The sequence below is a fragment of the Hyla sarda genome, chromosome 3 (assembly GCF_029499605.1).
Source record: "Hyla sarda isolate aHylSar1 chromosome 3, aHylSar1.hap1, whole genome shotgun sequence".
In the NCBI taxonomy this organism is placed as follows: domain Eukaryota; kingdom Metazoa; phylum Chordata; class Amphibia; order Anura; family Hylidae; genus Hyla; species Hyla sarda.
Window position 1 is genome coordinate 192,945,295 of NC_079191.1, and position 18,094 is coordinate 192,963,388.

The following is an 18,094-nucleotide window of genomic DNA, read 5'->3' on the forward strand; positions in this document are numbered from 1 at the left end:
GGATAGGGGATAAGATGTCTGATGGTGGGGGGCCGCTGCTGAGACCCCCTCGCGATCTCCCTGCAGCACCCGCTTTCTATGCAGGTGCTGAATCTCCAGTTTCGGAAACATCTGGGTCTCCAGGGTTTCCGAGGCTGGGTATGTGAAGTCACGCCACGCCCCCTACATGTCCCATATACATGAATGGAGGGGGCCTGGCGTCGCGTCACATCCGGAGGTTTCCGGAGGTTTCCGAAACTGGAGATTCAGCACCCGCATGGAAAGCGGGTGCTGCAGGGAGATCGCGAGGGGTCTCAGCAGCGGGCAACCCACAATCAGACATCTTATCCCCTATCCTTTGGATAGGGGATAACATTTTTTGCCCGGAATACCCCTTTAATGTTCTGGCACCAGTTGATTTGAAAACATTTGTTTTCCACTTGTTTCCACCGGAGTTCCCCTTTAAAGCTGCATTCACATCACAATTTTTGCATCCGTCAAATATATTGTTGAAACAGATGGCCTAAAATTGTAGGAAAGCGTATGCTAAAAAATCTAATCGGATGTGTGCAATACCATGTGTTAGACATATGGTAATACGCTTCCACGTCCATTTTATTTAAAAAAAATTGTAATAAAAGTTGAAGCGCTGACCTTACTGTGTTCATATTTTATGTTACATTAAAGAACATACATTCTAGGAGATATGAATGCAGTGATACATTGTTTACACTGCCTGTAATTGTGCACAACATACAAGATCTGATACCATACAAGTAAACATGCCAGACAGTTAGGGTCTATTCACCAGGCGAAATTTCCGCGAGCGGAATCCGCAGAAGAAATGTCGCCTGAAATGAAAGCCCAATACACTTCTATGGGATTCCGCACTCCCGTTGAGGCTTCGGAAATCCCGCTAGCGGGATTTCCGAAGCCTCAACGGGAGTGCGGAATCCCATAGAAGTGTATTGGGCTTTCATTTCAGGTGGAATTCTGTCGTGTGAATAGACCCTTAAAGGGGTATTCCAGGCAAAAACTTTATTTTATATATCAACTGCCTCCGGAAAGTTAAACAGATTTGTAAATTACTTCTATTAAAAAATCTTAATCCTTCCAATAGTTATTAGCTTCTGAAGTTTTCTGTCTAACTGCTCAATGATGATGTCACGTCTCGGGAGCTGTGCATGATGGGAGAATATCCCCATAGGAGCTGGACAGCTCCCGGGATGTGAGTCATCAGAAAGCAGTTAGACAGAAAACAGCAACTCAACTTCAGAAGCTAATAACTATTGGAAGGATTAAGGTTTTTTAATAGAAGTAATTTACAAATCTGTTTAACTTTCCGAGGCCAGTTGATATATAAAAAAAAAGTTTTTGCCTGGAATACCCCTTTAATCTAGCCATGTGACACAACCTCAGGTATCAGCTGTGACCATACGGATGCAGGATACATACCGGTTTTCGAGTAGGTGTTACTTGCACGGATTGATAAAATTCTGGCTGTACTCGGCTGCTTCTCTTGATCTTTCGTTTTCTCAGAGGTGAAGATATATCCTGGTCACTCTGGTGGACTTCATCCAAAGGTTTTGTCTCTTCGACACGGGTTCGGGCGTACCGCCGCAAGTGCCGAGGGCTTGGCCTGAATCCCTAGCAGAAAATAGGAAGTCTTTTTATATATCTAAGAAAGTAAAACAAACATGCAATCTAGTTATAGGTTACTGGAAGCCTGCGGTAAATGAGTAAATGAACACCCAGGTTAAAGGTATGCAGGTTAAGTTAAGAGGTTTTCATAGCTTATCATGAAAATGAACAGTTATGTCCTTTTATCTACAAGGCCCTGACTTACCCTCCTGTTTATCAGTACCAATCCTTCTGACAGGGAGTAATCTCAAGAAAATGTGTGAGATTGATGGCCTGCTTTGCTTAAAGGGGAACTCCACTGGAAAACTTTTTTTTTTTTTTAATCAACTGGTGCCAGAAAGTTAAACAGATTTGTAAATTACTTCTATTAAAAAATCTTAAATGGGTATTCCAGGAAAAAACTTTTATACATATATATATATATATATATATATATATATATATATCAACTGGCTCCAGAAAGTTAAACAGATTTGTAAATTACTTCTATAAACAATCTTAATCCTTTCAGTACTTATGAGCTTCTGAAGTTAAGGTTGTTCTTTTCTGTCTAAGTGCTCTCTGATGACACGTGTCTCGGGAACCGCCCAGTTTAGAATAAAATCCCCATAGCAAACCTCTTCTAAACTGGGCAGTTCCCGAGACACGTGTCATCAGAGAGCACTTAGACGGAAAAGAAAAACCTTAACTTCAGAAGCTCATAAGAACTGAAAGGATTAAGATTTTTTAATAAAAGTAATTTACAAATCTGTTTAACTTTCTGGAGCCAGTTGATATATAAAAAAAAGTTTTTTTCCTGGAATACCCCTTTAATCCTTCCAGTACTTTTTAGGGGCTGTATACTACAGAGGAAATGCTTTACTTTTTAGATTTCTCTGATGTCATGACCACAGTGCTCTCTGATGACCTCTGCTGTCCATTTTAGGAACTGTCCAGAGCAGCATATGTTTGCTATGGGGGTTTTCTCCTGCTCTGGACAGTTCCTAAAGTGGTCATGACATCAGAGAAATCTAAAAACTAAAGCATTTGTAGTATATAGCCCCTAAAAAGTACTGGAAGGATTAAGATTTTTTCATATAAGTAATTTACAAATCTGTTTAACTTTCTGGCACCAGTTAATTAAAAAAAATAAATAAATAAGTTTTCCACGTGAGTACCCCTTTAAAGGGGTGCTCCACTGGAAAACATTTTTGCTTAAATCAACTGGTGCCAGAAAGTTAAACAGAGGTATAAATTACTTTTATTTAAAAATCTTAATTAACCCTTACAATACTTATCAGCTGCTGTATGTTCCACAGGAAGTTCTTTTCTTTTTGAATTTCCTTTCTGTCTGATCACAGTGCTCTCTGCTGACACCTCTGTCCATTTTAGGAACTGTCCAGAGTAGGAGCAAAGCCCCATACCAAATCTATCCTGCTCTAAAGTGGACAGAGGTGTCAGCAGAGAGCACTGTGGTCAGACAGAAAGGAAATTCAAAAAGAAAAGAACTTCCTGTGGAGCTCGCAGCAGCTGATAAGTACTGGAAGGGTTACAATTTTTAAATAGAAGTCATATATAAATCTGTTTAACTTTCTGGCACCAGTTGATTTAAAAAAAAAAGGTTTTCGAGGGGAGCACCTCTTTAATTTCTTTTGAAGCAAAATGAAAAAACATGGCCCAATGAATTCAGATGTGTGTGCAGAAATTCCCTAAAATACTTCAATTACAGGAATAACCCAGTGGGAGCTTTCCAATTATAGAGCAATACAATGACAGCTCTACACTGCTGCCCGGAGGAGCCATTAGCAGAATGCTGACAGGCTACAGGGAAGTCACAAGGACAGCGGTAGATCAAGAGAAGAACTAATCTGATTAAAGAAGTATTTAATGTAATAGTTTGATGTGTCATTCTGTACAAACATGATATTTGGTAAACAAAATATTAATTGAACTATAAATATAAATACAATTATTGACAAAAATGCATCATGTTTACAAGGCCTAAGAAACGTATCGATGCATTGTGACATACAAGGTAATAGTAAAAATCGAATTCCTAAATGGAGTTTTAATCTGCGCATCTGTCAAAGATCTTCAGATAAATACCATAAGTAGCTGTATCTCTACCTATATATTGTTCCCAAAACTTGCTTTGATGTGATATATACATGAGATTTCTACCAGCAGGTCTAATGACTGGCATTATATGCCCTGACATCTGCCATAGGACAAAGTAGGTGTCACATATATTGAAATTTAAATAATTTAATCCTCTGGTTTCCAATCCAACTCGACTTGAGCATGGCTGGAGGAGATAGCCATCAGATGCTTGGCTGACCATAACCAGCCTTAGGATGGGTTCACACTGCAGAATTTCGGGCAGAATTTCTGCAGGAGATTGAGCCGGCGGTGCTAGGACCGAGCAGACTGCATTGCTGCCCCCATAGACTGCAATACATTTCTGGGTGGATCTTTAGGAAGATCTGCTCAGAATGCATTGCCATCTATGGGGACGACAATGTAGTCCGCTTGGTCCTAGCTCGATCTCCGGCAGAAATTCTGCCCAGAAATTCCACAGTGTGAACCTAGCCTTAGGGTCTATTTACACAGAATTTCGGCTTGCGGAATTCCGCCTCAAATTAAAGCCCATAGACTTCTATGGGCATCCGCACTCCCATTCACACTTCTGAATTTCTGCTTGAACAAGGAGATGCAGCTCGCCAAAGATCTCCAGCAGTAACCGCACATCTAAGGCTAGGTTCACACAGTGGAATTTCTGGGCAGAATTTTTGCCGGCAATCGAGCTGACGGCACTAGGACCAAGCAGACTACATTGCCGTCCCCATAGATGGCAATGCATTTCTGAGCAGATCTCCCAAAAGATCCACCCAGAAATGCATTGCAGTCTATGGGGGCAATTCTGTAGTGTGAACCTAGCCTAAGAGACGCTCTGCACTGAGTTTGGTTAAAGGGGTACTCCTGCTGAAAATAATTTTTTTAATCAACTGGTGCCAGAAAGTTAAACAGATTTGTAAATTACTTCTATTTAAAAATCTTAATCCTTCCACTACTTATCAGCTGCTGTTCACTACAGAGGAAGTTCTTTTCTTTTTGGATTTCTTTTCTGCCTGACCACAGTGCTCTCTGCTGACACCTCTGTCCATGTCAGGAACTGTCCAAACAGGAGCAAATCCCTATAGCAAAGCTCTCCTGCTCTGGACAGTTCCTGACATAGAAAGAGGTGTCAGCAGAGAGCACTGTGGTTAGACAGAAAAAAAAAAAAAAAAGAACTTCCTGTCGAGCACACAGCAGCGGATATGGAAGGATTACGATTTTTAAATAGGAGTCATTTAAAATCTGTTTAACTTTCTGGCACCAGATTTGATTTAAAAACATTTTTTCCACTGGTGTACCCCTTTAAGAGTCATCAGCATGATGTGTAGCATGACCATGGTCCGCATAAAAACATCTCATGCGCGACTGGGGTCACAGGTCAAGGAGGCTACAAATCAAGTGATGCCATGTGCGTGAAAAGAACTACACAACTTGCTCTGTATTATACAGCAGCTGATAAGTACTGGAAGGATTAAGATTTTTAAATAGAAGTCATTTACAAATCTGTTTAACTTTCTGGCACCAGTTGATTTGAAAAAAAAAATTGTTTACCACTGGAGTACCCCTTTAACATTTTTTCTCAGTGAAAAATGAGAGTGGTCCACTGGAGAAACAACCCCCGCCCTATTGACTACATCAGCAGAATGTAGGCTCCATCAGCACAAGTCAGCAGAGACTCTGCTACAGTGTGATATGAAAAACACCATCGCTGTCCTGCTCTACTATCTATTTTCTGCTTTTCTATAGGGAGTGATATATATATATATATATATATATATATATATATATATATACAGTGATACGCTGCAGTAATTTTATAAATACAGGATGGAACTTCACTTCGGCATCTATGTAGAGCAAAGCATATGAACTGGAAAGACTAAAAAAAATTTGAACAGTTTCCCCACAAGAAATGGCTTATAGCAGTGGTCTTCAACCTGCGGACCTCCAGATGTTGCAAAACTACAACTCCCAGCATGCCCGGACAGCCGTTGGCTGTCCGGGCATGCTGGGAATTGTAGTTTTGCAACATCTGGAGGTCCGCAGGTTGGAGACCACTTGCTTATAGTTTCTTAAATTAACACTCAGATAATGGAAGGCTTGTCGGATCATGCTTTTCTATCTACACCGTCCTTTTCATGAAGCAGTGCTTCCGAAATATGTCATTTATATGTATACAAACAGATACATTTGCATTACAATATTTCTAAGATTCTTGTATTTTATGAAATATTTTATGAAAAAAATGATGCAAAGAATCTCCCATGCCAATAGAAGGCTTTGGCTGAAATAAGTGCTGTGGCAATGACCCGAACTTTAATGACACTCATTGAAGGGTTAAGAATGAGGAAGTAAGTCTAGTAGATATGTGTAGATTTACATTAACACTGCACTTTATGATCATATACTGCATGTGGTTATCTATACAGATAGCTGTGAAGTGCACACTATATATACCCAGGCTTCAGCTACTTATATGTTATATATTCATGTCAGTATTTAAAGAGTACCTATCATCAAAATTGTTTTTATATTTTACAGCTTGTTCTATATAGATCAACTTTGTAATACCATGTTATTAAAAAAAATATATTCCTATGTCTATTTATATTTTGAATCTGTGGCCACTAGGGGTCTCCTTAGGAGTCCCTGGTTCAGTGATGTCGGACTCATGCCGGCCTGGCGTTGAGTCCGAAATCGCAGACTCAGCGCAGCTCCCCGCCTGTCAATCAGACAGGCGGGAGCAAGCGCTGTGCATGTATCACTGCAGGGCACGGCAACTCTGTCTTCCGACGTTCCTCTCTCTGTATGGCACGTGTAAAGCCAAACAGAGAGGAGGAGACACAGAAGCTGCTGTCCCACCCCTGTACCCAGCATGTATGCGTGCTCCCGAGAGGGAGCGCTGCATAAAGGAAGAAGGGCGGAAGCAAACCCCGGACAGGCATCAGATGACATCACGCCTGCCGGGCCCCGCCTATTCCTCCACTCGTACACAGCAACATACTAAGCTACCAAAGATGGAATAAAAAAGCTATTTATAGGGGGTATTGAATGAAAAAAAAAACTTAGGGATAGAGTTAGTTAGAGTCAGGGACAGATGGGGCGGGGGATTAGGGAAACTGCAGTTAATGATAGGTACTCTTTAAAGGGTAACTCTCATTAAAATACATTTTTGCTATTGCACTCCTTATGGCAAATAAAAAAATATTTCTAATATACTTTGTTTAAAAAAAATGATGTTTTCTATGTTTTATTTATGCTTAAAAAAGCTCAAGAGCACATTTTCCCCCATCTTATACACAGACTTTGGACCGAAGTCCAAAGTGCAGCCTGGAGTGCTGGGGGGGATGTGTCCAGCCTCATCCAATCATAGCTCCTCTCACACTGAGCTGCCATATGCTGTTGGTTGGACACACCCCCCTCAGCACTCCAGGTTGCACTTCCTGTGTTTTTGCTTCAGTCCTAAGTCCGTGTATAAGATGGAGAAAATGTGCTCTTGAGCTTTTTTAAGCACAAATAAAACATAGAAAACTTCTTTTTTTTTTTTTTTTTTTTTAAACAAAGTATATTAGAAATATTGTTTATTTACCATAAGGAGTGCAATAGCAAAAATTTGTTTTAATAAGAGCCCATTTAAAGTGAACACATATGATGGACAGTATAGGATGGGGGTTACATTAGAACATAATACAAACACATCATGTATCCTAGCACAGAAACAATCATATTATAAAATAAGAGACATACAAGCACTACACTACAATGGATACATTCTTTTATATGTCACGCCCCCTCCCATCGACTTGCATTGAGGGGGTGGGGCTTGACATCATGAGGGGGTGGGGCTATGACATCACAAGCTCCCGGCGGCGGCTCCAGCGTTCGGAACAGTTTGTTCCAAACGCTGAGCAGCGGTATACCCCTTTAACATGAGCCTTTAATGTCAACCTTTTGCAACCATTTTTTCAATCCCTTTTTGATGCGTTTTTACTTCTGAGCATGCTCAGAACAAAGAACATTTTTTTTCATTTATTAACCGAACAATAACGGATACAAACAGATACAAACCAATAACATCCCCTTGCATCCGTTATTGTCGTTTCTTTTTAAAGTCCGTTTTTATTTTTGACGGGAGAAGAACGGGACGGGTCTAGAAGGCCGTGTGAACGCAGCCTTACCAGTAGGGGGCGTGTTCCTAGATCATCTGGCACTGATTGGATAGCCTCAGTCAGTGCAGGGACACACCCACAACTGGTAAACCTCAGCTGACTATTTAGTTCTACTTTCATAATAACAGAGGGATGGCACAACACAGAACTATAAGAAATGATGTTACAGAATTAATGTTTCATGGAGAATACAAGAATACACTAATACAGGCAGGTCAAGAAAAGCAAATATCCTCTTTCCTCTATCTCTCTAAGCTACTATATTTTAATCATGGCTTACTGAAAACCCCCATGCTTACTAACCATCTAAAATATGTAACAAGCAAGTCTTCATGATAATGAATGCTGTGGTTTTACAGTCTTATCCTACAGTAGTTATCCACAATGCTAACACAAACATGATCTGGCTTGAGTTCTTGACCTCTTACAGTATATATGTAATAAAAGATCATTTCACCAGTAGAATGTATATCTTTAACATTGCTTGGATGTCAAGGCCTGTTCACTGAGGGATGAGCAGTTATAGTAACTAAAATTTACAGTATTATTTTTATTATTAAGTGCTCAGCAGTTGTACTCTTTTCCTGTATTAGACTATGGAGTGAAAGAGTAGGACGGAGCAGGTGGCCGGGGAGTGAAGACTGGTGCCCCTGCACTTCACCGGCTTAAAGCTCACAATCGCCGCAGGTCTCAGAAATGAGACCTGGTGTGATCTAAACTCTTGACATGTCTAGACAACAAGTCAACTGTTTTTTCAAATGACAGCAATGCTTTAGAGATAATCTCTCGTCAGCATCACCAGCACATACCTGCTAGTACAGGCTTATAGTTTGGGTGATGCTGATTACATGGGTGATGCCTCCGCTGTGCCTGAAAATAGAAACATGCAAATAAGATGGCTTGGTGCACCGCGACGTCCGGCCTGCATCTTCCAGGTTAATGCCCTCTTCTCACATACTTTTTGCTCGCAGTGACCATCATGTGACTGCATGCATGATTTTCCCTGCAAGCCAACAGTATGTTAGATCCCTCTGCTCGTGAGAGATCTTACAGGAGAAGGAACATGACGAGGGCATTAACCTGAAAGATACGGGCTGGAAATCACAGTGCACTCTGGGCTAGAGAACACCCCGAATGTACCATGCCGCCTCATTTGCATATTCACATTTTCAGGTATAGGAGAGCAACAGAGATTGCAAAACAGTAAAGTTCATTATAATCAGCATCACTGGTACCATAGGTCTGTACCAGCAGGTTAGTGCCGGTAATGCCGATGACAGATTCCTTTTAAGGGAAGTCAAATGTTTGGCTGCAACCACACAGGAGCAAAGCTGCCATCCGATATGAAATATGGCTTTGTTGCGCCAGAAGTCTCCATCACAAGTACCATAAAAAATACAGAACAAAATTGCGCAGCCTTCATTATTATTATGTCCGTTAAAATACCAGACACCATGACAGAAACTTGAAGCACCTTATTTAAATGGGCACTGTCAGATACAAAAACTTTTGATATGTTGTAAAGCATGCAAAAACAATAGGTTTTGCAATTGCTTTCATTTCAAAATTTTCATTATTTCATACTGAAAAAGCCAGTCAGACAACTGCCCCCCTGCCTGCTTGGACACATACTAGTCCTGCTGTGTCCATGCGTCATCACCTATGTCATGGACACACTTCCTTGATTGACAGCTGTGAGCGCAGGGCTCAAAGCTGGAGGAAAAATCCTCCCACTGTCAGCTTGTGACCCGCTACTGTCAGTGAGGACAAGCTGGGAGTTGTAGTTTTGCTAATGCTAGGCTAGGGGAAATGTGAGCAGCATACTGAGGGAGGGGGCGGAGACCTGCACAGTGAGGCCACACCCCCTCCTTTTTCGAGGAATTCAGACTAGTGAGCTAATTTTAAAGTGTAATAAAAAATAAATAAATAAAGGTGCTAGACACATAAAAAATAGATGTACACGGTCAGAATTAGGTACTGAGTGATATATTAAAATTTTTGTTGGATCTGACAGGTACGCTTTAAGTCAATGGGTTCCGTCAGGCACCATGTAAAGGATCCTAATTTGCTTTTATTTTTGTTTTAGTGTAGTTGTAGCATAGAATTACAATGTAGCAAAATAACAGAAATAACTAAAGCTGATGTGATTAACCTAACCCTGTAGAAATAGTATATTAACTGATAGAAAAATAGGTGCAATAGTGTCACTATTTCCAGAATTTGTTATAACAGGTAGATGATTCACAGAATACAGACTGCTGTAAATGCAATTTACATTCAGCTAATAGTGCCTGGAGGGCAACAACATGGAATATGTGCCCCCTTTATTGCATGTAATAAAAAACAACATTTTTAATTACATGCAATATTTTCCACGCACAGATGTGATTTCCTGCAGCATCAAATAAATTGGAATATACTTGTATGTAGTTTTGAAGTGCCAGTAAGACTACATCGTAAGACATTGCAAGTCACCTCAGAGCAAAAGATTTCTAAGTCATGTAGAGTTATAAGAATGTTTCAGATACTGTATGTTATACATGCGTTCCACGTGTTCATATGACTGGGCACATTTTAAACATTCTCACAATACACACATGGGATTGCAAAAAGCACCAAGGAACCCTGTCCTGGGATTGTAATCACATGAAAGAACATCAATAGGAGGATCCTCTCTGGTTCTTGTTATGGACTCTTCTCTGCTCCAAGTGTGGTCCTGAATCCCAGTCCTAACAGTGAATGTTGGGCCGGAAATACTAAAAAGCTGTGCTGTGCTATGTAGCATGGTCAGATGAAATAGGGAGACACCTGCTCAGCAAATCATTACACAATACTACCAAATCAGCAAAAAAAGCCATGTTTTCTAGTCATGAAAGGATTATGTACCTTGAAATGCTGATGGTAAAGCTTTGCGTAGGTCCTGGATACCTGATCTGAGTGGAGGAAGGACAACACAAGGGTGCAGCAGAATGACTGCGTCAACACTAAATGAAACAGCAGACAACACTTGTAACACACTTGACTGCCAGGTTGTCTGCAGACTTTACTTCAAATAAAAAAGAAGCCATAATGATATTTTCCGGCATGACTCAGCTCAGCAGCGTTGGTGCAGTGTGCGGCATACTGGAGAGTCATCGCAGCTGACCGGGCCACAGAATATGACTACACGGTCCGGCACCATAGCCGCATTTCTTCTGCGTTGCCTCATATATCTCACAACTGTGTGTAGCTGTATGGGCTGCTCTTTAAAGGGGTGCTATAGCATTATCACCAAAATGTCAACAATTTACCAATAGTTTGTATTTCAATAAACAGCATTTTGAAGCTGGATTCATATATAGTATTTTGGTCAGTATTTTAAGCCAAAACCAGGAGTGGGTCCAAAAGACAGAAAAAGGTGCACCACTTTCCATTATATGTTTACTCTGTTTAACAATAATTTGTTCAATATAACAAAGACAGCATAAGAAAATGTATTAGTCAAATGGTCAAGCATTAATAATTAGCTTTCATAGATTTACTCTGTGTTAGTTCCCCATCAGTTTTTTTCTCTAAAGACTAAATACTGACCGAAATACTATGTGTGCACCCAGCCTTAATGGGGAACTCTGATGGAAAACATTTTTATATAAATCAACTGGTGCCAGAACGTTAAACAGATTTGTAAATTACTTCTATTACTTCTATAAAAAAAATATTTACCCTTCCAGTACTTATTAGCAGCAGGAAATTCTTTTCTTTTTCAATTTTTTTGCTGTCTTGTTCACAGTGCTCTCTGTTGACAACTGATGCGCTTATCTGGAACTGTCCAGAGCAGGAGAAAATCCCCATTGCAAACCTATGCTGCTCTGGACAGTTCCTGAAACGGACAGAGGTGTAAGCAGAGAGCACTGTGGTTAGACAAAAAAGAAATTAAAAAAGAAAAAGAATTTCCTCTGTAGCATACAGCTGCTAATAAGTACTGAAAGGATTGAGATTTTATAGAAGTAATTTACAAATATGTTTAACTTTCTGGCACCAGTTCATTAAAAAAAAAAAAAAGTTTTCCACCGGAGTACCCATTTAAAGGAAATCTGTCACCTATGAACCTGCTGACAACGTTATATAGCAATGGTGGCAATGAGAGTGACGATACCTGCAGTTAGCCTGTCTGTGTCCGCAATAATGTAAAAAACGCTTTTGTTTCCCAGCCTAAGGTGTCCCATGCAACAATGTCTCTCCCTTTATGATTGACAGCCATCTGTTTTGCGGCACACACACGGTGAGACAGTGAAGCCACTATTGCAGCTGGTAAGAAGCTCACCGTACATGCACCACAATACGGAGGAATAGCCCATGCACGGCCATGGGCAAGATACCTAGAGGTACCGTTACTATTATTGCTACCGTTGTTGTATAACCGTGTCAGCAGTTTCAAAGAGGATTTGTAGGTGACAGATTCCCTTTAAAGATTAGACAGTCTCTGTATATGCAGAGGTGCAAACATATCCTAACTTGATGCTGCTTGCTATCTTAAAATGTGCCTTCATAAACAGAAGGAGCACTCAACAAAGACAAAGGATGTGCAGAAACTAGTGCTCATAAAGTTTAGATCCTGGCATACTGGATAAAAATGATAAAGCTTAAAGGAGTTATCCATTGGATAGGCCATCAATATCTAATAGGTGGGGGTCTGACTCCTGGAATCCCCACTGATCAGCTGTAAAAAGGGGTCACAGCTGTATGAAGGTTTACGAGTACTCGCATCCATATTGCTATGCCAGTAGTAATGGGTGGCAGTGCACCATTCGAGTGCCCTTGCAACCTTTTTGTTACTAAAACTTCTATACAGATTTTACGTTTGCTCGTGGTAACAAATAACCCTGTATAGTCTCACCCTGCAGTCAAACTCCCTTTCTTGTATGCTGTACTTCTGGCTAACCTGCCAAACGTTCATTAAAACAAAGTATAGGACAAACTGAAGAAGATAAATCAATAACCATTGAGATAAAAAAAACTCCATAGCAGCTGTAGAACAACAGATTTAATTTAAAGGGAATCCATCATCATATTATACCATATATTATGCATGGCAACACATTACATATGGTAAAATATTGTTCCTCACCATCCCCTGGGGGACATTTCAGCCTGCAGGGATGTTGAGAATATATAATTTAAAATTGTACCCTGCAGGCCCCAAAAGTAGTCCCCTGGAGGGAGAGCTATACTTACCTAGTCTCGTCTGCTGCACTGTAATCACACTCCCTCATAGTGATTAGCAGCCCGAGCACGGCCCGCGTCATCTCTCTGCTTCATCTGCTTGGGGAGCAGAGTGGTGACAAGGGCTGTCAATCATGCTGAGGGGGTGTGATTACAGCGCAGCAGATGGGACTAGGTGAGTATAGCTCCTTACATGGGGGACTACTTATGGGGCATGCTGAGGACACTTTAAGCTATATATCCTCAGAAATGTCCTTCAGGGATGGTGAGGAAGAAGATTATTCCGGAGTAACCCCTTTAAATTCAATGGCCAGAACATAGTCTGAAAGTGGCTAGGCATATACAATCATTTGGGGATTCAGAGGCCCTTTGAAATCAATGGAACTAGCACATTTACACTGTGGTATATGTTGGCATACGGTTAAGCTAGTTATCCATTGTATATCACAGAAATAGTGTTAGAACAGACGGGAATGAGGCCTTAGAATAGCTGAAAAGCTTCATTCATATAAAGCACAATATGTAAATAATGCACCATCATCCTTTTGCCCTTGTGCACCTACAGCAAGTTTACATGAGCCACAAATGTCATGGTTTTTTATGGCCCTATAATTAGCAGAATTTTGGCAGCAACAAAACTACACCAGAGACAACCCTCTTGGGTCTTGAGAGCTCCATAATCTCTAACACATAAGTGATATCTAATGGTTAATATGAAATGTTGCTCATAACTGCTGTCATTATTAACCCACAAATATCAGTACAAAGACTATTTATACTGCAGGGTTTGAAGTAGCTTAGTATCCACATGATATAGTATGAATTTCAGATCATATAAATGATTCATCCATGTATTTATTTTGCATTCCTTTGCTTACGGCATTTAGTCAGACATTCTAACTTCCAATATTTCAATGAATCCTGTAACCCACTGAAGCATGTAGGTGGCAGCTCTGCATCGCTTCTTCCCATAAGACCATATCAGCGTATTGATAGCTTTTCTTCTGCCTGAAGAATTCAGGACTATTGAGGGAGATCCATAGGACCATCAGAGGTTCTGCTTCCTGTACTTCTCTCTATGTTACTGTATAATTCAATAGCATGCCCTACTAACTCCTGGAACGTTTATTATGTAAAGAACAATGTGGACACTGAGTAAAGTGACCATATATAACGTCAGGACTCCAAGGTCATTTCTATTTTTCCTAATAATTTAAAGAAGGGGGCACTTTTAGGGCCAGGACAATGGGAGGGGGATTCCTGATAAGAGTATGCCAGCTTTCTGACATACAAAAGGCAGAAAATATTGCAAAAGATATGATTTGCGCACAAAATAGGAATTTTATGCAGTTTTGCACTGCACTTGCCTTTTTCTGTAAAAGTAGGCGGGGTTTATCAGAAAGGGTGGCCTCCAGCAGGCAGAGACTGGTTTAAATTATACAGTGGTCCCTCAACATACGATGGTAATCCGTTCCAAATGGACTATCATTTGTTGAAACCATCGTATGTTGAGGGATCCGTGCAATGTAAAGTATAGGACAGTGGTCTACAACCTGCGGACCTCCAGATGTTGCAAAACTACAACACTCAGCATGCCTGAACAGCCAACGGCTGTCCGGGCATGCTGGGAGTTGTAGTTTTGCAACATCTGGAGGTCCGCAGGTTGAAGACCACTGGTATTGGAGGTTATACTCACGTGCCCCCTCCGCTCCGGACCGTCACCGCTCGTCACCGCTGCCCTGGAATGTCGCCTTCCATCGCTGTCGCCGCGTTCCCGGGGTGTCCCCGACGCTCCAGCAAGGCCTCTGCTTCCCCGGCATCTTCGCTCTCCGTCGCCGCCATCACGTCACTACGCACACCGCTCCTATTGGATGATGGGGCGGCGTGCGCAGCGACGTGATGACGACGATGTAGAGCGCCGACGATGCAGGGGATCCCGAAGAGGACGCACCGGAGCCCCGAGGACAGGTAAGTGATCGTCAGCGGACCACACGGGGCACCGTAAACGGCTATCCGTTGGCAGCTGAAGCAGTCTGCGCTGCCGGATAGCCGTTTAGGCGATGGCCCCGACATACAAAAGCATCGTATGTTGATGCTGCCTTTAACATGCGATGGCCTCTGAGAGGCCATCGTATGTTGAAATGATCATATGTCGGGGCCATCGTAGGTCGGGGGGTCACTGTACCTTAAATGGACACTAACTCAGAGCTGGCACTGATTTTAGTCTGATGCAGGAACAGAAAAATTGCGCCAAATGTATTAAAGGGGTACTCCGCTGCTCAGCGTTTGGAACAAACTGTTCAGAACGCTGGAGCGGGGAGCTCGTGATGTCATAGCCCCGCCCCCTCATGATGTCATGCCTCTCCCCCTCAATGCAAGTCTATGGGAGGGGGCGTGACAGCCGTCACGCCCCCTCCCATAGACTTGCATTGAGGAGGCGGGACGTGATATCACGAGCTCCCATCGCCGGCTCCAGCATTCTGAACAGTTCGTTCCAAACGCTGAGCAGCGGAGTACCCCTTTAAGAGACCTTTAAGCCACTGTTACTACATTTAGCACCTCTTCATAACTTTATAAAAAATTCCTTACTTGTAGCAATTCACCAGTAACTGCAAGATGTGGATATCAAAAAAAGCCTTAATGTGATCTAACAGACAATGGAAACCTCTATTATTTATTTTTTAAATACTACAGACCCCCTTATATGCAGGACCCCTTAGGAACCATCAAGGTTACGGAGATATTATGTTTGCTTATATCTTTGTGAGTGCTGCAAGTCTTTTCTCCTGTGGGATATGGCTATATATGTGAACTTTACACTTGCTGAGCACCACCTAAAGCAGCGACCCAGTAAACAGCCTGGGTGTGGCTATATAAAAGACAATGCGGTGCTGCTCTACTCTTGTGAGTCATATGATTTTTTATAATACCTCTTTTTGAAGAGAAAGTAAGAGCTTTATGTCAGTCAATGACCTAATAACATAACATGCCCTCCTCATCTTCAGAATAATGTTCTTCAGAAGTTGAGGTGTATATTACTATAACTCCAAACAGCTAAAATGTGCCTATAATTTTCTAGTCATAATCCCCACCACACCTATATTCAGTGCAGCAACAGTGCCATCCAACATAGTGCCACTCCCCAAATTTGCCCACACAGTGGCAGCATTAATGCCTGATACTGTGGTGCTATGTGCTTCTGAAAAATACTAGCCACAGTGCCCACATTTAACTACTGCCAAAGATAATTTCCTCAATAATACCTTATCCACTACATCAGTGCTTACAAAACTGGGTGTCCCAACACATCAGAATGTTGACAGCAGTCCCCAGTGGTGTCGTGGGACCATCCTGTCCCGAAGGATAGGGGGTGATTATCCACAAGAGACCAATATATGGAGGGTTAATCCAAACAATTCACCAAAAGATCACCGCAGTGATCCACTAATTCCCTAATTTCCCATTTACTAAAACATGTAACTTTATTAGTTATAGTAATCCACACAAAATAAAGGATTAAAAACTCAGAGTGTGTCTCTTCCCATGATTACTGTTGTTGAACGAGTACTGCTGTACCTAAATTAATTATGATTCTGTATGCACCTGCAGTGTGCCATACAGATGGGGAAGTGTCTCTGATGGGGAAGGACACCACAAGATTTAAAATCAGTTCACTGCCCCCTCGACATGTTTTGCCGTTGGACACGGCTTTGTCAAGAGGTTGTAGGCATATAGCCCTACAACCTCTTGACAAAGCCGTGTCCAACGGCGAAACATGTCGAGGGGGGCTGTAAACTGATTTTAAATCTTGTGGTGTCCTTCCCCATCAGAGACACTCTGAGTTTTTAATCCTTTATTTTGTGTGGATTACTATAACTAATAAAGTTACGTTTTAATATATGGGAAATTAGGGAATTAGGGGATCACTCCGGTGATCTTTTGGTGAAGGATAGGGGGTAAGATGTTAGATCGCAGGGGTCCCGTCGCTGAGGACCCCCACAATATCCGCTGCAGCACCCCTGTCATTCGGTGCACGGAGCCAACTCCGCTCCGTGCTCGGTGACTGGCGATGCCAGCTGCCACGCCCCCTCCATTCACAACTATAGGAGGAGGCGTGACGGCTATGTACTAGCCATCACGCCCCCTTCCCATAGACATGAATGGAGGGGGCATGGTGTGACATCATGAACGTGGAAGCTGCAAGCTTCTGTGTTCTGGCCGCAGTCGGACGGGAGATCGTGGGTGTCCCCAGTGGTGGAACCCGTGTAATCTAACATTTTATGTTTATGTTATACAACATTTTTTTAATGTTTATGTTATACAAAGATGTATAGAGCGGAGTACCCCTTTACGCAAGAAGTCAGCAGAAGAAAAAGAACTGTAGTATTCAGTAACAGACTGTTACCCCAGGGAGAGACTAGTGGTGCCTACATAACTGTCACTAATATATATTTGGTTTTCTTTGACAACATGGAGATGACTTTATACAACATCTTATTTTGCACAATGTTTGACAAAAAAATATCCATTATCTAATCATTTACTGTGGATCTGGAAGATCTTTACATTTCAAGCTATCCCTAGGCATTATGACAGAAGCTGCTTGTCTGTACTGATCAGCATATGTTCACACCTATCAACAGGCATCTGTTCTACTGTGCAACTGAATTTCTTTTCTTACTTCTACTTCTTACTTACTTACTACTTAAACACTACTTAATACTTCCACAGTCTATGAAACTTTAGAACATAGTTAATCACAGCTCAAAGCTATGAACAGCAGTCCCATAGAGTTTGAATGAAGCAGCAGCATGTATACTTAAAGTGTGCCTGTCATGTGTAAATAAATTTTATATAATGTTGAAAATAACATAATATGTATATTAGAAATATACATTGGTTAAAAATTGTGTATATTTTTGTCCCTGCAGCTATTGCCTTTGTATCTCTGTGAAGAAACAAAATACACGAAGTCTGAGTGGACAAGCAGGGCTCTGTACACTGAGGAC

At 41.5% G+C, this 18,094-nt stretch overlaps 1 protein-coding gene across 18 annotated transcripts in view; it reads right to left on the bottom strand.

Annotated features, from left to right (window-relative positions):
- Positions 1-18,094, bottom strand: part of DST (dystonin) — a 613,928-nt gene that overhangs the window by 572,533 nt on the left and 23,301 nt on the right. For all 18 annotated transcript variants that reach the window (XM_056565774.1, XM_056565763.1, XM_056565758.1 and 15 more), the window contains exon 3: positions 1,435-1,626. In XM_056565774.1, coding sequence (XP_056421749.1) covers positions 1,435-1,626 — 192 coding nt within the window. The remainder of the gene's footprint in view (positions 1-1,434; positions 1,627-18,094) is intronic.